The following is a 26,013-nucleotide window of genomic DNA, read 5'->3' as shown; positions in this document are numbered from 1 at the left end:
TGTAGTGTGTAAAATATCCCCAAAGTAAAATGAACATAAAAACAACTAAACTGATTACAAAGCAATCTAAATGACAGAATAAAGTGTCTATACTCTGGATCACTTAATAGCAATAAATTGACAATTGACTTCACGCTAGATTACCTGGGACATATTAAGTAACCAAATACATTGCTAATAGAATATATTTATCAAATGACCAACAAATATATCAGTAGTCAATCGATCATTTTTCCTCATGTCCTCCATTAATATTTCTGACAGTACTTTAAATGCTCTTCTTGGATTGTTTCAATATTGTTCCGATTCGTATTTGGATCTCATGTAAGTATATATTGTTGAACCTGTGTGAATGAAGGTCCCTTTTCCCATTATTTTATCTCTATTTTATGTGTAAGTAAAGTAGTAATGAAAAAAGAACTTGATCTCACACTGAAAAATTGCCTACCACAAGGTATTTGTACTAGATCTTGCTACACAAATATATATTTGGAAGGCTGGAATGCTTTTCCATTAAATGCAGTGTAGAATTGATCACTTGGGAATGTGCTAAAGTTTGCTTTAATATATCGTTCATTACAATACATACATTTAATCAATACAATTAGACAATTAGTTATACAATAAAATCATACGTGATCACTTATAATCTCTATAAGTCATTTGGAGAATACGTGTTTCCCGTTCACAATCCCTTTTTTATAAATAAACCACAAAACCTGTGTAGTGTATTTAAAATTCCCCGACTGCCATTTACAAATCCAAAAGCTTGTAGTTGTTTGTCATCACATTAAAATCCTAAAGCAAATCCATGGATGGCAAGTTGTTTAGATGCTACATGGGTGCATCAGACGATCGAACATACTCGTACAACAAGCAAAAGACATACGGTAGATCATGTTGATACAACTGTGCAAAACAACAGCAGCAGCAACAACAGAAACCGTAAAAAGAAAAGACATCGAAAAATGAAATAAAAATTGTAGACAAAAAATCCACACACAAACATGTGTGAAGAGAAAGAGAAGATAGATATTACACGATTTTTTATTTAATAGTTTTTGGTGTGGCAAAGACCTTGACTCAAGTTCATTTTATACATAAATAAAAAAATAAAAAATAAAAAACAATACGAAAGAGGAACATGTATGTAAGTAAGGTGTTGGAAATGGTACAAGTTTACTGCTACTAATATCAGGCTACAAATATCTATATTATATTTGTTAGTAAATATTTTGAATGAGACAAACTGCCATCACTAACATGTTAATAATAGTAATAATATTGTAATAATAAAAACAAAACAAAATTGCGCAATATTGACATTAGAAAAAAAGAAGAAGCATCATTAAACATCATATAAAAAACAAGTGGTTGACATCATAGACTAACACTTAGAAGCGAAGGCTGGACAGAGTTTTAATAAAATATCTAGATTAAACTTAGCTCACAATTATAATAAAATTTAAGTTTTATTTATATATTTTTTTTTTGTTGTCAGACTTAGGTTTGTGTTTACTCTCTAACCCAACTCAAACTTTCGTTTCTAGTTATTTGTCTCTGGTTGACACCTTTAACGCTATTTAAATGTTAAACCTGTAATTTAAAGATAATGATCACAATGATGATGTTGTTGGGAACTTTTTTATTTAATTATGTTTTGGGAATTTTTATGATAACAAACAAATTATAATTCAAATGAAAAGGTTGTTCAAAACTAAATTTAACAAAAATTAACTATTATTTAGCATTGAAATTATACAAAAATACACTAGAGCAAATAATTATAGATGCACTTGAAAAAAAACAACTTTTAAATGGTACAATATTTATTTGTTATAATTTTTTTTTTAATTGTTATACAGTTTTAATGATTGTTATTCAATATTTAAATTAAGATCTTTAAATTTATGTTCAATCATTTATTTAATTGTTGCTGTAGGAAGTTTGAACAAAGACAAATTAAAAAATGTCTTCGTAAAATATACTTTCTCAACTTTCAAATATCTCACTTAATTGTGAGAAAAAAACTTATTTGAATTTTATATGAATTTTGTACATTTACTTATGACACATTTTTTATCACAACTTCTAGCAAAAAATATTTTTTTTATTTTAAAATCTTTGCATTAGTTTTTTAGTTTAAAACTTTTTCACAATTTTTTTGTCATAAAAATATTTTTTCTTCAAATAATTTGTTTTTGGAAATCTTATGTGTAGCTCATGAGCGAACTAGTTCGAAATTACAAGTTTTTTTAGGAAACTAGTTTCCAAACAGTTCGAAATTGTATGCTAAATACATTGAGTCCTACCGAAGACAGGTTTTCAGGACTAAACTGAACCCAGCGTAATCTATTTCAAGGAAACTTTTACTGTTTTCTTTTCTGGCATAAATTATGCCTTTATTCTGCATTTTACACTTCTTCGTGTTCATTTGTAAAAAAATATTGTTTGAAAGCTTATAACGTGTACTTTTCAAATAATGTTGCCCTGAAAACCCGAAAATATGCTACATGTTTCACCCTCTATTTGATCAAAGGGTAAGAAAGGCAGCAATGTTTAATTAAACACATGTCATTGTTTTTGAAGTTCATTTTTTTAATGAAATAGTTTTTGTATTTTTTTGCTTTAGAATATTTGAAAGCTACATAAAAGAAAATTGCATAAATGTTCTTAAATTTTAAATTAAGTTCGAAAATTCGAAATTTAATAAAAGCTGCTAAAATAATCTTTAATTAAAAGGATTCTTAAACAAAATTTTTAGTTTTATTTGAGGCCAATTTCTTACATTTTCAAAATTTGAACTTAAGAATTTTTAAAAAATAAACTTAAAATGTGCATGATCGGGAGAAAATAAAATTGTTTGACATGGCATCGAATCTTACTCGTTACACATTTGTTTAAACATGATACCTAGATTTCTTTATGGTCATACAACATTTTAAATTGTTTTGGTTTGACTTTTATCGAGGATTAAAATTCGAATTTTATTTAATAATAAAGTCGAAAGCACGATCTTATGTTCGAAAAATGTTTAAAGGTGTTAAAATAATCTGTAAATCATGAATAATCCTTATGACAATGTTATATTATGTTCGAATATTTTAAGTTCGAAAATTCGAACATATGTTCGAAATTTTTTAAAAGCTACTAAAACAATCTCTAAATCATGTGGATTCTTAAAAAAATAATTTAAATTTTAGTTGAGACCAATTTCTTACATTTTCCAAATAAAAACTTACGAATTTTGAAAAAATAAACTCAAAATGTGCATGATCGGGAGAAAACAACATTCTTCGATATGGCATCGAATCTTACTCGTTACACATTTTTTTAAACATGATACACTGATTTCTTTATGTCATATAACATGTTAAATAAAAAAAAAATGGCTTTGGTTTGTCTTTTATTGAGGATTAAAATTCGAATTGTATATAATAATAAAGTAGAAAACATGATCTCATGTTCGAAAAATGTTTAAAGGTATTAAAATAATCTCTAGATCATGCATAAACCTGATGACAATTCAATGTTATGTTCGAAAAATTTAAATTATGTTAAAAAATTCGAACTTATGCTGCTTTTTGAAAGCAGCTAAAATAATCACTAAATCATGAGGATAATTAAAAAAATAATTTCAGTTTTATTAAAGGCAAATTCTAATTTCCTAATTCGATGTTAAGAATTTTGAAAAAATAAACTCAAAATGTTCATGATTGGGAGGAAAGAAACTTTTCGACAAGGCATCGGATCTTACTCGTTCTAAATTTGTTTAAATAGATTCTTTATGGTCATACAACATTTTAAATTGCTATCTTGTATCGAGGATTAAAATTCAAATTTTATATAATAATGGTGTAAAGCGCTCTAATAAAAACCAAAAAATGGTCCTTAAACAAAGAATATTTTTAAAAAAGGTATCTTCCATTTTCTAAATATTTTTCTTAATTATAAGCCATTGTATGGTTAACAACACATACAAAATTCATGAGAGGATCTCGAGATAATAAACTTTTAGTAAAAATTTCCTAATATTTCGAAGAATAATCAAACAAATTCAAAAAACTTCAGGCATATCTTTGTAATTAGTTGTCCGATTTTTATAAACTTAGAAGGAACTTAGATTTTTTTACCATATCACCAAATATTTTCAAATATATCCCTTATCAATTATCTCGAAAATACCCCCTTGGTTCCACTCTGAATTTTTATGTTTCTTAGCGAGATTTAAAGAAGATCTTTGGCAAATGGAAGATATCATTTTTAAGAAATCCTTTGTTCAATGAAAATTTTTAATGCTTTAATATGCGATCAAAAATTATAAAATCGGACTAACAGTTCTAAAGTTATGAACAGTTTTACTTCAGGTATTTTGCACGCATCTGTTAAAAACTATGAACTTTGATTTTATATAAAATTTTTTTTAATTTTTTGTGGCCATTGAAAACATATACATATATTCAGAGGAGTAAAGGCTCAGCAATTCATTTTTAGTTTCTTCGCATTTATAAACAAGTAAGAAAGTATGGTCGGTCAAGCCCGACCCTACACTAAGTAAAAGAGCAAAAACATTTTTCTTTTAAAATTTCAATAGTTTATATTTTTGAGTGATTTTCGGAAGTGGGCCTTATATGGGGGCTATGACCAATTATGGACCGCTCACCATGAAAGTAAGTCGTGTGATTTATGTCTATATGAAAGTTTACTATGTGGAATTTTGTGAGTATACCAAAATGTTTAAGCGATTTATGCACGTTAAAGTGATTTTCGGAAGCGGGTCTATATGGGAGCTATGACTAATTATGGACCGATCGTAACAAAATTTGGTGACATGAATTTTGTATATATAAAACTTATTTGGAGCGCAATTTGTGGAGATACATTTATAAATTAAACATTTATGACCGATAAAGTCCAATTTCGGAAGGACATTTGTATGGGGGCTAGGTGAAATAATTGACCGATTTCAGCCAGTTTCAATAGGCATGGTCCTTGAATATGTACCAAATTTGATCGAAATATCTTAAAAATTGCGACCTGTACTCTGCGCACAAGGTTTACATGGACAGCCAGCCAGCCAACCAAATGGACGGGCATAGAATCAGAAAGTGATTCTAAGTCGATTGGTATACTTTAAGGTGGGTGTTAGACTAATATTTTTGGGCGTTACAAACATCTGCACAAACGCATAATACCCTCCCCACTATGGTGGTGTAGGGTATAAATATTATAATAAAGGAATACTGAACGTATGAATCATATTTTGTAATTAATAATAATCATACGCTTTGTAGTCCCCTAATACAAATATTTATCCTTGGAATTCTTAAATATAAGGGCCCATAATCATAATCAAAAATAAAGAATACTTTAAGAGAATTAAACTCGACTTTACTTAAGAGTGGACTTCAGGTCTATCATAGACACGTTAAAGTATACTTCTGACGTTGAAATCGACTCTAAATATAAAACTAGCTGAAGCTGTTATTAACTCGTTTAACAACAGCATCAGCTGTTCTTCACCAAATAAAAATGTTCGGCAAAAAGTAAAAAATGTTTAAGTTACAAGATATTGGTAGAGATTTTGCAATTATTGAACAGTTATCAATAAAATTAGTAACAAAATATCCTAATTATGATATTAATCGTATCTTTTCCATTTTTCCACTACAAACAACTTTTTTTTCTTTAGTTGTCCCTGTTACTTTTATTGTTTACCTTTTTTGTTTTTTTTTTTAATTTTGTATGTCAGCTGTTCAGCGTTGCCTGTCTGTTTTTTGTTGTATATTGTATGAAAACATTTTCTACATTAGCGCTGGCACCCAGTTAAAGTAGGTTCAATTTAAAACATACTTTAAGTTTGACTATAGTTGCAAATTAATAAAAAGTAGGTTTTTATTTTAAAGTTGTTTTTAAAAAGAACTGACTTTAGTCTTTGACTATGATTATGGGCCAAGGTTTCTAAATAGTTTAATACTTCTAATACTTCACGATATATAGTTTAACGATATGTATATACAACTTTAAAAATCTAATCATGTTACTTTCATGAAACTATTTCAACCATTTTCAAACCCAACCGCACCTAAAAAGTATCTCAATTAAAATATATTTCTTCCATAAATAATATATGTATAGACTGTTTAAATTACATGATAAATTCCTACATTTATGCCTACCTGTCTGACAGAACTTTATGAATGAAACAAATTTATTCCATTCAATATAAACTCACGTATTTTTTAAAACTTATTAATTATTAATTTTTCATATTAAATGAATATTATTAATTGTCTGCATGTACAAGTTAATATGTATTATAAGTCTAGTATTTATTTGCATTTGTATCACTTCGCATTTATTATTGTCTACATCAAAATTGCGAATAAATTGAAGATGATGAGTAATTTAATGGATTTTTAATTATAATGAAACCATTCTAAAATAATAAAAATGATGTTGGCTTCTTGTAAATATAATATATTGTGTTTGCTTATTATGCAAGGCATGTTTAGAAAAAGAATTTTTAAATTTATTTAAAAAATAATAATAAAAATTAATAAACAATAAATGTTTATGAGAAACAAAGAAAGAACAGAAACCGTTACTACACTATTTCCAATTGTGTTTCAAAAAATTCCAATTGAATTCCAGAAATTTCTAATTATATTTCGAAATTTTCTAATTGAATTTTTCAATTGTATTTCAAAACTACAGCAGATTACAGCAGCTCATAATAGATAGGACCCTTTTACTGCCACGAAATACGTTAGCACTATGTTCATTTGGTATTTGTGTTGGTTTAGGTGGTTTGCGAGCTTTACATATGATCCATTTTTCATCGCAAGTAATGATGAGGTAGCAATCGGTGTACTGCAGCGGCACTTTTTGTTAAATTAAAGAAGTAAAGCAAAACTTCCCGCAGATGACGCTTTGTTGGCACAAAATTGAGACAAGTATGATTTTAGTTAAAGCTTCATCACTCTGTTTTTATAATAAAGGAATCATAAAATTCCGATATTTCCCAAAAAATGTTATAGAAAATCCAAAGAGACTTCAAAATCTATCCATATAGATATTAATTTGATGACTTCCAATTAATTTGTTATTACAATGACAACTTGTCTAGAGAATCCATAATTTTTCATACTAAAATTTCTTTATTAGCCTCCTAAAACCATAACTAATTTATAAAATTCTCAGATCCAATCACACTAAATAAAGTATTTATTTACCACTAAAAGGTTGCCATATTCTTAAATGCCTTAAAGAAAATCTCAGATTATATTTAAATTTAGCTACATGATGCACGAAGAAGTAAATAAAATAATAATAATAAAATTAAATTCCAATGCATGACATTTACGATAAGGTCAACTGGGTAAAATGTTGCCTATGAAAACTAGAAAATAAAAAAAATAAAAATTAAATACAATAAACTAACACAACTTGTTGCATTTAAACAAAAAAAAATTATAAAGAAAATAAAAATCCACACAAAAAAATTGCTAAACTCAACAGTAAGACAAAACAAATCTATTAAAAGTTCAAACAACAAGAGACAAGCCTTCTGAAATGAAATACCGAAAATTTTAAAATAAATTTTGAAAAAAAAAAACTACAAACTCTTGCAAAAGCTGCAGCAGCCCCAGCCAGTTAAGCTGAAAATATAAATGACCTGTTCCAACGAAAACTAAAAAAAAAAATCTTAAAAATAGATACTGCAAAGTGTTGGAAAAATATTGAAGTTTAACTAAAAAAACGTTTTTTCATCTCAATCTTTAGTTTTGGAGGTTTTGAAAAAATTTTTCTATAAAGCAGTAGCTTCTGCTTCTAGTGCCTTGTTAATGGCTGGTTGTTTGTTAGTTGATTTTTGCATTTAACGTTTTTATTTTCTATGGCAAATATTGCTTTTTTTTGCCAAAAAAAAAATCTTAGAAAAAAAACTTTGTTCAACATTATTCAAAGTAGTTTACTGAGATAATGACCGTAGGTGACTAGTAGTTGTTTTTTTTCTGGCTTGGTTTGTTAGTGTCTTAAACTACTATTTTTGGTAGATTTTTAGCACAAGTTCATCATCATTATTTGTGAGGCTATAAAAAAGTTTCTTATTTTTTTTCTTATTTGTTTTGGTTTATTGGTGTTGTGTGGCAGCCAAATAGTTTTTCGTGCCACACTTGTTTATAAACAAAGTTAAAGTAAATTTGGTATGGAATTATTTTTTTTTTGTTTTGTTCATCTTATATTTAAATACTAGTTTGTAGAGACATGAGCTTTTATTGAATGAAAAGTTAATTGATGAGTTTGCTATTTAAATAATTAATGATCGTGGCTGATGCTCGAATCATCAGTTACATGATTTTTTTATTTTTTTTTTTTTTCTAAAAAACAGAATAAAATTTATTTAAAGTAATAAGTAGTGTACATTAATATTACATTTTTATGCAATAACATTTCATTTTTCATTTTCAATAAAACGAATATCAAAAAAAAATCTTTTAAAAACCCAGTGATTTATGACACAAACTTGATTTAAATTTATGTATTTGGTTTAACATTTAAATGATAATTAAACAAAATGTTGACTATATCAGAAATACTTAGCAAAACCTTTCATTGCCCTGTAATATTGGGTGTATGACTTAAAATTGCGAGATTTTTTCAAATTTTTAGATTTTGTTTTGAAACGTTTGTACAATATACATTTATTTAAAGTATTGGCCATTATTAGATATGAACTTTTCTCCTCTTTCTGACAACACATGGATACCAAGCCAAAAGAACTGCTCACCTTTTGAGGCCAAGAACGAAACAAGAAAATATCGGATTTTTTGATCTAAAGTAAAGCTTATCCCAGAGATAGCGTTTTGCATCGATTGAAACAAACAGTAGTGGGCCACGGTCTGGACTTTAAGGCGAGTGCGCAAAACTTCCCAATCATTTCATTGTAAATAGTTTTTAACAGGTATTGCAACACGTGGCCTAGCGTTGTCACGATGGAATATTACGGTATCGTACCTGGCCGCATATTCACACTTTAAACGAATCAGTTGCTTTCGGTACAGTTTCCCTGTGTTGGTCTGGCTAGATTTCAGCAGCTCATAATAGATAGGACCTTTTTGGTCCCACCAAATATAGAGCATTTCCTTAGCGCCATGAATATTTGGTTTTGGTGCTGATTCGTCTGGTTGGCCGGGCTTTATATACGATCTCTTAGGCTTCCAGTTATTGCAATGGATTAATTGTTCATCGCAAGTAATGATTCGGTTCAGAAATGATTTTCTTTTATAGCGTTCAAGCATCATTCCGGAAATGTAAAATCGTCTTTCAAGGTCACCCGTGCTTCAATTCGTATGGTAACCAATTTCCCTGCTTTTAGATTAATCCTGATGCTCGCAAAAGTTTTAGAATTGCAGCTTGAGTAGCTGATATTTGGTTTTGATGTCGATTCGTCCGATTGGCCGCGCTTCACATACGATCTGTTACGCTTCGGGCTATTGTAATCCATTTTCCATCACAAGTAATGGTAATTCGGTTCCAAAATGGTTTTCTTTTATATCGTTCAAGCATCACTTCGGACATGTAAAATTGTATTTCAAAGTCTCTCGGCCTCAATTCGTATAGTACCCAATTTCCTTGCTTTTGGGTGAATCCTGCTGCTCGCAAAAATTTTAAAATTGCAACTTGAGTAGGTGCAAGCTTTTGATTCGGTTCAGAAATGATTTTCTTTTATAGCGTTCAAGCATCATTTCGGATATGCAAAATCATCTTTCAAAGTCTCTCGGTTTCAATTCGTATGATACCCAGTTTCCCTGCTTTGTGATGAGTGCTGCTGCTCGCAAACGTTTTGAAATTGCTGCTTGAATAGCTGCTAATGATTTTGCAGGCTCTTGTAGAGTTTTACAATAATTTTCATAGAGTAATGCCCTCCTATTCTTGGTCTTTAAACTTTTTTGGCTGGTCTGGGCGATATTTGTCTTCCGTGTCGAAATCGCAACTTCTTAACCTCACAAACCATCTCTCGGACGTTAAAATCGATGGAACTCATTCACCATAAGCTTTGCTGAGCAATCGTTGTGCTTCAGCGGCACTTTTTTTCAAAATAAAACAAGTAAAGCAAAACTTCCCGCATATGACGCTTTGTTGGTACACAATTCGACATTTTAGAAGCAACAAATATCGTTGTTGTTTACACTATAATGCTCAATAACTAAGTGAGAATAAATGACAGACATGTACACTTCAAAATGACTAACTAGCTAACATATTAATTAATTTCTATAGTTTATTAACTAAAAATATACTAAACTTTCAAAACTCTAATGTTTCCAATTTCCTCTCCAACATAAATCTTTAAAACATTTATTACACAACTTCCAAACACGAGAACAGGATATTAAAAATGATTTAATTAACCAATTAAATCACAGTTTTATGGCACTTACAAAATTATGGTACATAAATTTGTTAATAACCTTAACAATTTTGGTGTACGACAAAACAAAGATCATATAAATCAAAAAAGTTATTAAAAACCTGTAAGCTAAGTAAATAAATAACAGACAAAGAAAAAAATTAGAACCCATAATTGCAGGTTAGATGAACAAAAAAATACAATTAATTACCAGTAGCTCAGCAATTAAGTTATCTAAACAAAAGACAAACCGGTTTCAAAATAAATTTCTTAAACTAAACTAATAAAAATAACGTTTTTGCATACAAAATAGTTTGTTTAGTTTTTCTTAAAAGCCACCCAAGGCTTTTTCACAGCCTTAATTAAAAAAAAAAGAAAAAAAAACAACATCAACAACAAACTAGACATTTCTATAGAATTCTACAACTTCCTTTAATATTAACTTACGCGAAAAACAACTAAATTTTCTTAAATAAAAACCTTACATTTAAAATTCTTTAACAACAACTTCCCTTCTCATAGAATCTCATGGATTATAAAAAAAACTACACAAAAAAAACAATGAAAATTATTATGTGTCTTGTACAATCATCATGTACAGTTCTAAAATAATTTCAATTTCCATAAAATTCTAAACTTTACCACCAACTATTCTGACATGACGAAGTGTATAGTTTTCTTGCACGTAATGTTTAGTTTTGCACTTGTCACGCTCTAATTTTTGTTCCCATGACTTGTGTTGTTTGTCTTTTTCTGTAATAAAAAACACACATTCTTAAACAAATTTTAAATGTTAAATTGTTTTTATTTTTCTTATATTGTTTCTAAAAACAAAATCATATTTTTTTTTAAATTAATTGTATTTGTTTCTTTGATTAAAAATTCCATTTTGCTTTGGTGTTACTTTAATAGTTAATATTGTGTGTTTTTTTCCTACAATGTTTGCATATTTTATTGTTATTTTGTTGGAAATGTTTTCATTTGTTGTTTGATTTTTATTTCAATATTTTTCTCTCATATTTTATTTGTAATTCCCAAGTGTAGTCCGACACACAGACAGACATTTATTGATGTCAATTCAAATTTGAATTAATTCAAATGGTCTTTATGATTATTTTAATGAATTGCTTTTGAGAAAACGGTTTATTTACCAAGGGAAAGACTAGTTTATCAATGAGTTATGAATGCGCAAGAGCACATCACTGCTCGTACAGTGGGGCTGACTGGAAAATAAATAATTAAAATAGACTTTTTTTATAACTTAACACCACTTGTGATTAAAGAGATTTTACACATATCATCTATAAATTATCCTTGTGATCCAATAACGCAAATATATGCTGGGTTCTTATTTAATTTTGATTGTTTTCATTTCGTCATTGAGTTTCATTTCGAAACACTTTTTAGGGCACTGTGATAAAAGCGTTTCTTAGAAGCAATAGTGTAAAGGAATAAACGAGTAATTGTAAGCTCATCCTTTCCTTTACAAAAGGCACGATTTTAGAACTTAGAGCAGGTTTTGTATTTGTTTTGATTAAATTATTGTTTTTGTATTCTCGCTTATATTGTTCGCTTAATCGCTTATACTACTGCATCTAAGAAGGACATTTTTGCGAGAAAAATTTTTTCTCTTCCAATTTTTAGATGTTTCCAAAATTGTGTCCAAGATAAGATAATGAACGATTTTTTAAAAATATTTGAAAACAGTCTAAATCGTGTATCCCTTTTAGACAGTAATTGTCACTAATGTCTGATCACTTGGCTGATTCCATTTAATATATTTTGTGTAATTTGACACGTATGTGCACTATTCCAGAGTCAAATGGTTACTTTATACATCCCAGGTAATCTAAAGTGAAGACAGTTGTCACTTAAGTGTTTCTAAGTAAGGAGTGATATCGAAGAAATGTTAAATGTTAATAAAAAAGAGACCACTAAACATACAGTTTTGATTTTTTTTTATTTGATTGAAATTATTATTACAACTTACAAAAAATTTTATTTTTATAGTTCTAATCAATACTGACGAAACCCTTCCATTAAGGGTTTTATAGTGCTTTCTGTCACTTTGTTCGAACAGTTAGTCGATCTCCGTTTAAAATCTACCACACTTTTGGACACATTTTTTGTGCTCTTCAATTTTCTTTTTACAAGATCAGTTTGGAGGATTTGCCTCTCTTGGAACAAATACCACATTATTATTCTTGTACCACTCAAGACATTGCTTACCATAGTTACAGAAAGCCTTATAAATGGAAGCATCCTCTTTTGTAAATATTCCTTGATATAAATTTCGGTATTTATAGAGCAAATGTTTGGCTTCTTTTGCCGCAACTGCATATTGCTTGCCATACCAAGAACTTTTTGGGAAAATTTTCTGCTTTTGGGTGCTAAACTTTTCTACAACATTCCGTCGAGTATCAGCATCATAAAAATATTGACCCGTACGTTTCGTCATCCATTATGCAGCATGTATATTTTTTTGATAAAATTTTACTTCAATTTCCGTGGTCTGTCTTTGGCCTCTAAAATTTTTAGCACAGTTCATGTCAGAAACATGTTGACCCTTGTATGTTTTTAAACCTGCATTTGCTTTAACTTTCCGTACCAAATAGTCTGAGTAATGAGCTAATTGGAGTGCTTTCCTAACGGATGTGTTGGGAGCTATTTTGAAAATGATTTCTATTTATTGGCTTTAGAAATATCATGTGGAATATTCCTTCCACCTATACCAAGTTCTATCGATACTGTTTAAAGACATTGGAATCAATTTGACGGCAGACCTGTGATTGTTTGGCTAACTTTTTGTAGGACCAAGTTGGGTTTTGTTGAAAATATTAATTTAGTACGCACTTTTTTCTCGTCACTCATTTGAATCAGATTGACAACAAATGAACATAATTGACATTAAACATAATAACTGACATACTTTTCAAAGGTAACTTGATCAAAAATAAAATCAAATAATAATTGGATTAAAAGTTGGAAAGAAAAACGTGTGTTAAGGTTTTTTCGACCTCAGTCCTCAGATATTATTAATACTAAATAACACTAGTAAAATTGAAAAACTACCCTATCCCTGAAAAACTGTCCACGATTTATTTACTTCTTAAAATGCAAATTCCACTCGAACCTATTTTGTTATAGTTATGTAGCCCCAGAAAGCCGAAGTATTGGTTTCGTCGTATTGAATTTATCGAATATTTTAACCAACAATCACTAATAAGCAAAACACGTTTGTCACTAATTCCTCGCTTTTGGAGCGTTAGTCTGATTTTAGGCGGATCACGATAGCTTGTGGGGAAAGAAAGCAACCTATTCGGAAAGTAGTCTCGGCTAAAAAAAAATAATAATAAAAAAGTAACAACAAGATTCCAGAATAGTAAACAACTTCAGGATTCATGAAATAAATCATAAAAAATATAAAAAGTATAGAACCATGGCTCATGGTATTTCAACTTCACATAGTAGCATTCAATATTATAAATAATTCCTTCTGTATTAATTGGTAAATTTAGGTAGTTTGAATTAGTATAAATAATTTAACTCATTTGCAATGAATAGCAATATACAAAAAAAAAATGATAAATAAAATTATTCATGCTGCTGTGTTGCAAATACTCACTTTGGGATGTTGGGATGATATTGCTATGCCAACTCAAACACATTGTCATGCTAAGTTTTTGTTATGCTATCGAATAATTGTGCTGTTACATGAAGCAAACTTGCTTCAGTATTCGGGTTCGTCATCATTATGTTCGGCATCTCTCAAACAAACATTTTCCAACGATCTACATATAAATATAACTCTAAAACTCACTTATATAAATTGTAAAATCTTTTCTGTCACTAATAGTCTACATTTAACAAAACTCAAACTATATATCATTTGTAAAATATCAATAAAAGATTTTTATCAATTTCTCACTAACATGACAATGTAATTCAAAAAAAAATAATACAAAAATTACAAATTCCTTTTCGGTCATAAATCAATACAATTAAAAATTGATCACGTCTATTTAAACATCATTAATAACAACCGATTGGAAAAAAAATTCATAATCTATAACATTTCATCATTAAAATCATAAATGTCATGGTAACAAGATCGTAAAACATAAAAAAAAATAAATAAAATACTAAAAAAACCAAAACAAGTCTAAAACAATGGCTATAAGACAAGATTAAAGATTTAAATCAAATTGTAAAGTGTTGCAATAGAACAATAGAGCATTAAATAGAAGGCAAAAAAAAAAGACTAGAAGCTTAACAAGTGTCATCAATTCGACATGATCAATTGATTGGCTGGTCTTCTTCGAAACAAAATCAAACAACATGTATGTATCTAGATAAACATACATGTTTAGATTGGATGTTAGGTAATGTCATTCCATTCCAACAAGTAGCATCAACCACAAGTAGCATCTACATTTAATGAACTTGAAGTAGCCATTAGTTGGTAACAACTACAAGTGACCTTTTGCAAAATAAAACGAATTTGTTTAGAATTTTTAATTTGAGAGAGAAAAAAACAAAACGTGTAAATGAAACTCTAAATGTAAATAAATAATTAAAAAAACATAAAACAAAGCCATGCAACTTTAATATAAAAAATTCATTAATTATTTTATAATTTATTTTATTTACAGCTGCCCAATCACAAAACAAAAGATCCTCACGTATTACCAGTTCACGTACCAGCTTTGGTACTAATGTCAAATCCTCATCTTCCTCATCATCATCCTCCTCTTCGGTGAATGGTGTCAATTTCGATTGCCCCGAAGAGTTTGGCTACTATCCCCATCCCACCGACTGCACCCAGTACTATGTGTGCGTTTTCGGTGGTGCCTTATTGGAAAGTTGTACTGGTGGTCTGATGTACTCTCATGAGTTACAGACTTGTGATTGGCCCAGAAATGTGGGCTGTGAAGTGGTCGATACCAATGAACGTCGTCCTCAGCAGCAGCACCAACAGCATCAACAACAAACCAATGCCAATCAACATGTACCCAGTAGAGTGCGTTTTGGTTCGGCCTTTACCAGTCCCCAAGAGGTACGTACCCAGCCACCTCAGCAGGTTTTGAAAGCCACAGTGCCTCCACAATATCACAGACAACCACCACAAGTTATACAGGCTCAGGTACAGACAATTCCTCAACAGTCGGAGTTAAAGGTGCAACAGAATCCAATAATTACATCCAGAGGTCAACCCAAACATTTGTTGGAGGCTCAGGAAGAAATTGCTAAGGTAAGAGTTGCTATGTTTCTTGTAATTTAGTAGAGGATCAAACTGATTTGTGTTCCGATGACCAATATTCTAACATTGTAATATTATTTTAGCTCTACGCTGATGCCCACGAAACCTTACTACCCGTCGAGGAAGAAGAAAGTGATCGCCAGCAACGTGTTTATCGTGGCCAACCTAGTACTGTGAGTCAAGTGCAAAAGGATCGTGATGGTATCATTCATCAAGCCAGTATCAATGCCATACCCAATAATGATAAATTCAGTTCGTACAATTTCGGTACCCAATACCGGTAAGTTGAAATGTGAAAATATAGGGAATAAAATCAAATTCAAAAACCATCAACTGAATATAAACTACAATTTTTCACTATTCACTATTTATTTCTCACTTGGCTTTTTTAATTATAATCGAAAATGCTTTAATTTATTTATATTTCATATTTAATGCTCTTTTTCTATTTTTATTTTCAATATTTTATTAAAACAAACAAAAATAATTCGACAAAAAAAATTTAAATTTTTTCCAAAATTCTATCTCATCGCTCAAATTACTACAACCTAAAAACAAACATAATTTAAAAAAAAATCTAAATCAAAATCAAAATGCATTTGCAACTGCACTTTTTTGACGCTTTTACGTTATAATAACAATAACTGACATAACAACAACTGCCAAACTAACAACAACAACAACCCACGACCAATCTAAAACAAAAAAACCTATTAGAACTGACATGTTACTAGACCTTGACTTGCTCAACAATGGACTAGAAAATGTTTTTGTTATAGACTCCAAAGATCTTGACCTCAATGTTCACAAACGTGTTAAACGTGATTTAGGGTTGGCCGACACAGACAAAACTGAAGCAACAAAAACTACCGCTGAGAACGAAAATATGGAGGCAAAAGAACAACAACAAGAAAAACTTCAAAGTGTAACTCACTCAAATAAATTGGATGAATCAAAAGTTGTTAAATACTCATCTAAATTCTCTTCAAATGCCGATGAAACTATGCTACAAATAGAGAGTTTGGTAAAGGAATTGTATGGTCCCGAGGTAAGAGCCTCTAGCACAGACGATTTAATGGAACTAATGCAAACAAAAGTAACTCAAGAATTAAAACTCTCAAAAATGGTATTGGAGCAACATAAAACAGAGACCACAGAGGCTGCTGATGATTCAACAACTTTAAAATCTAATGAAAATACTGAAAGTAGTAGGGTACATTTAGATATTCCTACAAATTTAGAAACTCTTAATAGTCTCTCAAATCAAGAAGCTTTTACTGAACGTTTTGTTGAAACTCTTGAAGATTCTAATCCAACAAACAATTTGCAGGAATCTTCAGATCTGGACAATGATAAATCAGAGAAAGACCAAATAAAAACCACCAATTATCCAGAAACTCAAACAGAAATCCTTAAATTTTCCCGAGAACCGGAAGATTTGGAATATCTAGATACTGGTGACAATGTAGCGGCGGAATCTACACGCACCATAAGACAATTAAGACCTTATACTGGACGTTCCAGGGCTCAATGGTTGGGAGGAGCAGCGGCGGGCACCAACTATCGCTCTATAGATTCTAATCCTTTTCAACAACAACCTCAGTCTCAGTCATATTCATTTGGAGCCTTCAATCCCTATCTCTCACCTCCTGCTACACCCACATATGCAGCTCTCAACTCGGTTAATGCCCAGTATAAACCCAATACATTTCAGCAAAGTTTTCCTCAAAACGGCAACTACAAACAGCAAAAACCCAAAGTTGTCTATACAGGTTATAACTTATCTTTACCTCCTCCAAAAACCACAACTAGCGACAATGATTTCCGACCAGTAGTGGGTAAATATTACAGCACTGCATCGACTAGCACCACCGGCAGACCTTCGTATCTGAAAAATACCGATTTACTGCCTTATATCTTGAAATCTCTGCAGGAACTGAAGGAACAACGTAAGAAACTGCAGGCTGAAAATTACAGTTATTTCCATTTGGACAATCAACAAACTACCCTAAGACCCTTAAACGACTACAAATCTACCACGCAGAAAGTTACGCCCAATTCGCATTTCTCGCAAATCAGCACTGTGGGAGGATTTTACAATAATAAACATTTCCAGCAGCAACCAAACAAACACTATCAAAATAATAATCCCTATATTAGCAATATTATACCTACCACCACGGAAAGCAATTATTTCCAATACAATTTAATAGGCAATCAACAAATGAAGAATTTCTACAGCACTCTAAAGCCACAAAGTAGCAGTTTTGATTTTACCACGCCCTCGCCCATAAATTCCAATTTTAATATTATAAATCCTCCCAAGTTGCAACAGGGAAATTATGTAGACTTTGGTAAATTTTCGAATGGTCTTAGTTACAGCAATACCTCTTCGACTATACCAGAATCGTATCAAACTTTTGGTACGCCTCTCTCCACCACCGTTAGAGCAAAACCTTTACATGAATCATCCTCCAATAATCCTCTTAAACTACAATTTAATCTACCCGATTTTCTTACAAATCTACAAACTAAAGATATGGCCCATCTCAATCCAGCTGTGGCCGATATGCTGAATTATTTTAAGGCTGTTAATAAGCCATTGGATGCCTCGAAAGGTGGTATATTGGCTACCAAAATTAAATCTTCTCAGCCTGTTTTACATATAAATGAAATACATCCGAAACCTATTAGTTCCACCAAAAGACCCATTAAAGGCTATGAAAGTTTCCTTAATAGTTTGAATAAACCCAGCACTACAAAAACCAGCACTAACAAGCCTTTCTCTGCCACATTAAACCAAGAAGAATATTATGATGAATATGAGGAGGAAGAAAATGAATCCGCCGGCAATGATGCTGATGAAGATGTTCAGCCACCCTCAGAAATGCCTCCCTATATGCCAATGACAGAGACCATGGCTCCTCCAAGATCACAAATGATGCCTGGTCCCAAGCCCACCGATAACCCGAACAACAAAAATCAACAAAACTACAATACCGGCTACTTCCCAGCTACCACAACTAGAAGACCTTTATTCAAGCCTAATTTTGAACAATTCTATCAACCGCAAACCAATACCCAGGCCAATCCTAATCAAATACCCTCATTCATCAATTTTCCCTCCGACTATTTCCAAGAAATCAAACAAAAACTGCCCACAAGACAACAAACTGCACAAATACCTCAACTTAGTGTTAAGCCAACGATCTCAACAACAACAACACGACTGACCTCTACAACCACGGCACGTATAACCTCTAGCTCCTCCACGACCACTACCACAACTCCACGACCCATGACTACTACAGCTACTACGCCCCGCATGCGTTATACAATACGACCAAATCGTTTTCGCGGACAAAACAGATGGCAATCGTCGGTGAATAATAGCAACACTAATAGTAATACGAACAACAACAGTACGGCCATTAAAACTTTGACCTTAGACTTGAAGGAAAACCCTTTGATCTTAAGAAAACGTCCCACATCATTGGCTTCTAGTAGTATGGGCTCCAATACGGGAACTGGCAGCAATATGGACTCTAACGGACAAAATCACAGCAACAGGTACAGTGTGTTAAAAAACCAAAATAATACTATATGTCTTTAAAAAAAACTACAACAATCAATCAAAAAGAAAAAAAAGAAACTAATTGTGTTTTTAACCCTGTTCCCTATTTTTTATATGTGTGGGGGAAAGGTTTTATTTAACTCGTTCCTTCCTGTTTACCCTAAAACAGTGATGTTTGAACCCATCCCCCAAAAAAACCTACAACAACAAAACGACACTTAAATATAACTGTAAATACCTTTTATAAACTTGTGTGAATACTACTACTGTTACTGTGTGAATTTTTTTAAAAAAAACCTAAACCCAAAACAACCCTGTACAGATTTAACTGAACTAAAACCAAGAAAAAATTTTAAAAGATGGACTAAAATAAAGGGACGCCTACACCTCATGTTAGAGATTGAAAGAAAAAAAAATAAGTTTGTATATATTTGAAAAGTTATTCGATTGAAAAGATGATACATTTTTAGAAATGTTCGAGGAAAATATTTCTTTTAAAATAGCAAAGTTTATGCAAAGTTATGAGTAGATAAAAAGAAATTGGGTTTTCTTAAGTATAAAATAATCGTTAAGTCAGTAGCTGCTCCGAGTCTGATTAACTTAAACACATAAACTGTCAACATAAATTTCATTGGCTCTCTTAAGTTTAACAAATAAAACAAGTGTTACCAACTTAAATTAGTATGTTGCCAACATAAACTACTGTGTTACCAACTAAACTAATTTACCGGGTACTTTTAAAATTATTAGACTGCAAAGATCTCAATCTAATTAAATTTTTTTTAGAAATTTATCATCTTTTTGAGTTGCCATATTAAGTTTATTAAATATTCAAGTCATTTAATTGATAATACTTGAGTTATGTATATTAAATATAATTTCATAAGTGCTATATGAAATTCATTGATTAATCTATGACACAATCATTTTATTATCTGCTGTTTAGTTAAAAAAAAAAAATAAAAGTCATTCACTAGTCTGAAATTATTTATAATTAGGTATAAGTACAATATTATTACGTTTTTACCTTTTAAAAACGATGGTTTATTTCTTTTAAATAAACCGTATTCTTTTGATTGCTTATAAAGGAAGTTTAGTCTTTTAAAATTGTAACAACTCTGAATTTATTCAAATATACACACTTTAGAATGTATAAGAATACACCGGTAATGCAGTTGATGTTAATTCTAACAACGCCTATGATAAATATTTATATACAGCGTCATCTTCCAGTAGCTTCATGAATTATCTTAAAGGATAAATCTAGAATGTTCTATTTCTGGAGCTTTTAGCAGTTTCAGTTTCAGTGTCAATGTTACCATATTTTATCAACATTGTTATAAGTAGAAGTTTCTACTGATGGAAATGTTTATAAACATGAAAAATGTTGCAGGCAGGCGTTTCACACTGTTAAATTCAAATAACTAATGCAAATTCGTAACAATATATTAAAGTTATCAAACTCGTTCGATTTCGATTTGTACATAGCGAAGGTTTTTTAATTACACACCATGTGTAACCTGCTTCCATGAACTCAACATCCACTATTTGTCTCCGTAGAAGGTTGTTCTCTTCTACGGCTTCCAACTCTTTTCTTGATACATTCCATGTTTCGTATCCATATACATTTGCAATTCTTTTCTTGGTGCATTCCAAGTTTCGAATCCGTATTTTCTAATTGTTGTACTCCTGGAGATGTGTGTTGATGTCAAAATCAATACGACATTTAATATCTTCGGATCAACCTCCATGGGTTATTATTACACTACCCAAATAGCAAAATAAGGACGATTGGCATTTTCCCGATTTTAATTAGCTGGGAGTTACGCATGACTTTTGCTTGGCTATTTTTATGGACAGTTCGCCTACTGTGACGTCATCCACCATTCCGAATAAGTCGGAGTGTTGACCAATGTTCTTCAATTAGTCACAAATATATTTTCTTTTGGTAACAACTTTGTTTCTTAACATGTTTTCTGCATAACTACAATTCGGTGGGTCAGTCCAATGTTTTTTAAGCATTATACTCTACAAATTTCACATTTTATTGTACGAATTGCAGAAAAAGGTTTTGATTTATCCCACACAACCAAATTCCAAACCAGTTACTTTTTAGAAAATTTGTTAACAGTGATCTGGAGCATCACCATTATGTGTAAAACGTCGACAGCAATCATCTACGATGATTGACATTTGGATGAATGCATAGATTTTGTATGAATATATTTTAAAATATTAATTATAAATACACAGTATTACCTTCTAACAGCTAAAAATTAATATATTCCCTTGAAATACATTCTAAATCCCACATGTCCTTAATGAACCACATTTAAACTGTAAACTTTAACAAAATTTAATGAACATTAATTAACAGTTCTATAATATCTTCGTTTAAGTTTTTAAAAAGATTATGCCGACATCGTTTGGAATAATTTCATACGAAATATATTTCAACAGCTACCTCTTAGCATTCGTATACATTTTACATTAAGCAGAAACTTCTTGTTGTTGGTGAGATCATCTAAAACAGTGGTCGGCATAAAAATCATCAAAGGTATAAATGTATATGTGCTTTACCATGCTGCGACAAATGTACAAGCCTCTTCTTTTTTAAAGTACTTTTTTCATACGAATTAAACTCATTAAGTGTTTTAGACGTCATAAATGTACGTGAAAAATATGGAGTATCTTCGTCAACTAGGAGATTCAAACGCTGATCACTAGTCTTAACGAATATCGTTGCAGCAAGTACGTCTAGTTCATGTTTTAAATAAGTGCTGAAAAACAATACACTAAATCTTGATCCACAATATTTAAAATCTGTTTACTACATTATCAATTTGTGCAATTGTCCTTTTTTCGCAGCTATCACATAGATAATGACCATGGCTTACTAAGTAATGAAATAGGTAATGTTATTACATATAAAAATAACATGTAACTAATGTGGATTGCAGAAATTCTTTGAATTCAAATAGCAGCTATAACCAAATTAGGAATGTAATTGATCAATTGTTTTTCATTATTACACAGAGAAAACAGATTCGTGATAGCAACCGAATTTGTTACCAATCGAATGATTCTACCTTAGTGACGGAATTTTACTGTTATGGCTACAAAATTTTAAAAGTGGTAACAAAAGTTTGGTTGCTTTAACTGAAATCCTTCTATGTCAACTGACTTTGTTGATAGAACCGAAAAATTCTATATGTGCAACCGAATCATTCGATTGCCAACAAATTCCGTTGATATCACGAATCCATTTTCTCTGTATATAATTATTTACCAAAATGTTTTGAGAATCCCTTAATAATAAAATTTGTTGATCATACCTGGCAATGGATAAACGCTATTCTAGTTTGACTAAAAATCATATCCAAATTCAACTTGAATAAATAACTCGAATATTTTCCAACCCAGTCTTTGCTTTTGAATTCTTGTTGGAAAGCGAATTAGGCATGGAAATTAAATCCTTACATCCTATATAACTGTTTACAAAAACTGAAAAAAGTTAATTTGTTTGAAACTCTCGCTCTTATTTTTATATATCCCGTTTTTCTGAATAAAACTTTATTTTAAAACAGTAATTCAAGATCTTTTAATTTGAATATTTAGCAAATCTAATATGGCAACTTCATTTTAAACGAATAATCGATAACTAAATCTCTTCGGCTCTCTCTCTATCTCTCACTCTCTCTATAATAACTCTATAACTCTCTCATTTACTAACATTTCTTAACAAATTCATCCTTTAACCTAGCTTTGTCTAAACTATATCTTTATATCTTTAAATTTCTCTTTACTCTAAAAACGCTTCTACTAAACTCCATTATTATAGAATAAATAGAAATTCTAAACAAAAAATGTTGTACAAAAACTAATTAAACATTTTTTACTATTTTTTTCATTTTTTCTTTTGTATATATCAAAAAAATGGCAAAATTATTTGTATCAAATGTAAAAAAATTAAATAATATATCATTGTTATAAACCATTTTAAATTAATGCATCATTATAATTGTAATTTGGTTTGCATACAAAATTAAATACCAACAAAAATTGTGTAAATAATTATTGGGGTGTAAAAAAATAAAAAAAAACATACACAATCATCAATTTATACAATTTATACATACAACAAACAACATTCCTTAAATTATTAAAAAAACGTAGTATTGAAACCTCATCACCATCATCATCCATACAATCGGCCACACCGGCAACCATTTTCATACAAACGGCTAGACCACCAACATTACAACAACACCTTCATCAGCCCCAACAACAACAACAACAGCAACATGTTATTGTTGAAACTATACCCTCAACACAAACACAAAATCGTAATCAACAACAACAGCAACATCAATATCAGCAACAATTATCACCACCATTACCGACATTAGCTCAACCCCAACCATTTAGTCAAAATCGTAATTATTATAATACATCTGGGTCTTATAATCATAACAACAATAACAATTATCAAAATCATAATGTTGTGTCTTATATACCACAACAACAACAACAAATACCTTTACAACATTCATTACAAAATCAACAACAACAACAACAAACCCAACAACAACAACAATCATTAATAACACAAAACGATAATGTTCAACAATCTGAACAAAGTCCTTATGATACTTATTATTCTGTTTATGACGATGATATTGATTTGTATAGGGACATAGAATATCAACAACAACAGCAGCAACAACAACGTCAGCAGCAACAGCAACACCGACAACAACCACAACAACAGCCTCAGCAATATCAACAACCTATTAGATCCCAACCACAATCGACATATCGCCCCTTGGAAATATTTACCACACCAGCACCGCAACCACAGCTTCCAGCGTTACGAGAAACTTATAAACCCCAACCTAAGCCACAAGAGAGGCCCACTTATCAATCGAATCAACAGCCTTTGGTATATAATGCTGATTACGATGATGATTTGATAGCACAAGTAAGTAAATAAGATTAAATTATTATTGAATTGTTTCCGGGTCATATTTAAAGTACCTTTAAATACCCCAATCGACTCTGAATAAATGAACCGCTTTATCCCCTTTTAAGCAAACTACCGCGACTACCTCAATGTTTGCCCTATTTTTATCTATATATGGATTACTAAATCATTAACATTCTAAATATGGATATCTAATGACAAACATTTCAAAGTCTAATCCAACGGTTATAACGCCATAGAAATCCAGACCGACAATGGGTCAAATCGGGAAAAAATATATTCCCACCCGAATTTAATAAAATTTTGTATAAACAAAATAATTCTTTTTAACAAAAATTTTTTTCAACAAAAAATTTTATTTCACAAAAGTAATTTTCTAAAAATTTTTTTTTACGAAATAATTTTTTTTTCACCAAAAAATATATTTATACCCTTCACCATGAGTCGAAAGGGTATATAAAAGTTTGTCATTCAGTTTGTATATATATTCTGGATCGTTACAGATAGCGAAGTCGATATAGCCATGTCCGTCGGTATGTTGAAATCAACTTTCCGTAGACCCCAAATAACTTACAAACATAATTGATACATCAATCGGGAATTCTCCCAGCTCGGTTTCTATTTAAAATCAAGAAAATCGGCCCACAAATGGATGAGATATAAGGAAAAAACCAGGACAACCTAGATTTTTGGCCTATTTTTGATCTATATCTGGTCCATTCATATCAAAGTCCATTGCAACGATCTATATAAGGCTATAGTAATTTGGACCTACAATGGGTCATAATCGGGAAAAATATTATTTAACCCCAATTTAAAAAAAAAAATTAAAAATTTCAAAAAAAAAAAATTTCAAAAAAAAAAAATTTCAAAAAATCAAAAAAACACAACTCCGAAAAAAAATTGTTTTTTTTAAATTTTCGAAAAAAAATCGGAATATAGCTCTCTTAATTGTTTTTATCTTTTGTGTAACTTTTTGGCATCATTTTAGACACAAATTAAATTGTTGGTATTGTTGTAGGATCTCCGAAAAATTAAACATTATTTCAGCTAGACCCTAAACAAATTTCCGCCGAAACAGAACATTATCGACCTACATAGGTAGCCGAATGGATTGTTCGAAATAACTATTCTACTGAAGTCTTGACACTAAATTCTATCATTATCGGTCCATTATTAATCATAGCTTTCACATAAGCCGCACTTCCGAAGAATGGATTGGTCGATTTTTATAGGTATATTAGATGAATTATCCTAAATCTAAACCTCGTTAGTAACGCTCCATAATCCTTCCCCATATAAACTACCGTAACTCAGACATTTTCCAACCGATTTTCAAACAGAAGAAACAATTTTAAAATTAGTACCTATTAAACATATTTATTAAGTTGCTTATCGTACAAGGTATTATATGGTCGAGCTTGACCGACAATATTTCCTTACTTGTTTAAATGTTAAATATTTATTCATATCGTTTCAACATGAAGTCGGATTTTATATGTATATCTTTACTCATATATAATTCACTTAAAAATTTATTAATAATAAAATTTTTAGATGCTGAATATAAAAACCGTAAATAAGTAACTATTCAGAGAATTTTTTACTCTAGCCTAGTACCGAATACCTAAATTTTACATTCCAAACTTCTATTTACTTTCCAGATCGAACAAGACAATGCCTACGATCAACCCACTAGAACACCACCCTCAAGGTAAGTTTAAAATATAATACTTTCATAGAACTAGCTAATCAAAAAATAAATACACACACAAACATTT

The 26,013-nt window shown here is 30.6% G+C and overlaps 2 protein-coding genes across 2 annotated transcripts in view; both read left to right on the top strand.

The window, feature by feature from the left end:
* Positions 1-26,013, top strand: part of LOC135951528 (uncharacterized) — a 224,011-nt gene that overhangs the window by 179,819 nt on the left and 18,179 nt on the right. The window contains exons 2-5 of the mRNA XM_065501193.1: positions 15,067-15,665; positions 15,758-15,954; positions 23,425-24,229; positions 25,897-25,946. Coding sequence (XP_065357265.1) covers positions 15,067-15,665; positions 15,758-15,954; positions 23,425-24,229; positions 25,897-25,946 — 1,651 coding nt within the window. The remainder of the gene's footprint in view (positions 1-15,066; positions 15,666-15,757; positions 15,955-23,424; positions 24,230-25,896; positions 25,947-26,013) is intronic.
* On the top strand, positions 16,399-19,432 carry LOC135952548 (probable serine/threonine-protein kinase DDB_G0282963). Its single transcript, XM_065502550.1, has one exon. The coding sequence runs from the start codon at positions 16,399-16,401 to the stop codon at positions 19,285-19,287; it is 2,889 nt and encodes a 962-aa protein (XP_065358622.1). The 3' UTR covers positions 19,288-19,432.

Source organism: Calliphora vicina, chromosome 2 (assembly GCF_958450345.1).
Source record: "Calliphora vicina chromosome 2, idCalVici1.1, whole genome shotgun sequence".
Lineage (NCBI taxonomy): Eukaryota > Metazoa > Arthropoda > Insecta > Diptera > Calliphoridae > Calliphora > Calliphora vicina.
The sequence above is the reverse complement of the archived record's forward strand: the minus strand, read 5'-3'. Positions and strand labels throughout refer to the sequence as shown.

Excerpts from the sequence above, each read along its gene's own strand:
- LOC135952548 (XM_065502550.1), top strand. The coding sequence starts at position 16,399 with ATGTTACTAGACCTTGACTTGCTCAACAATGGACTAGAAAATGTTTTT.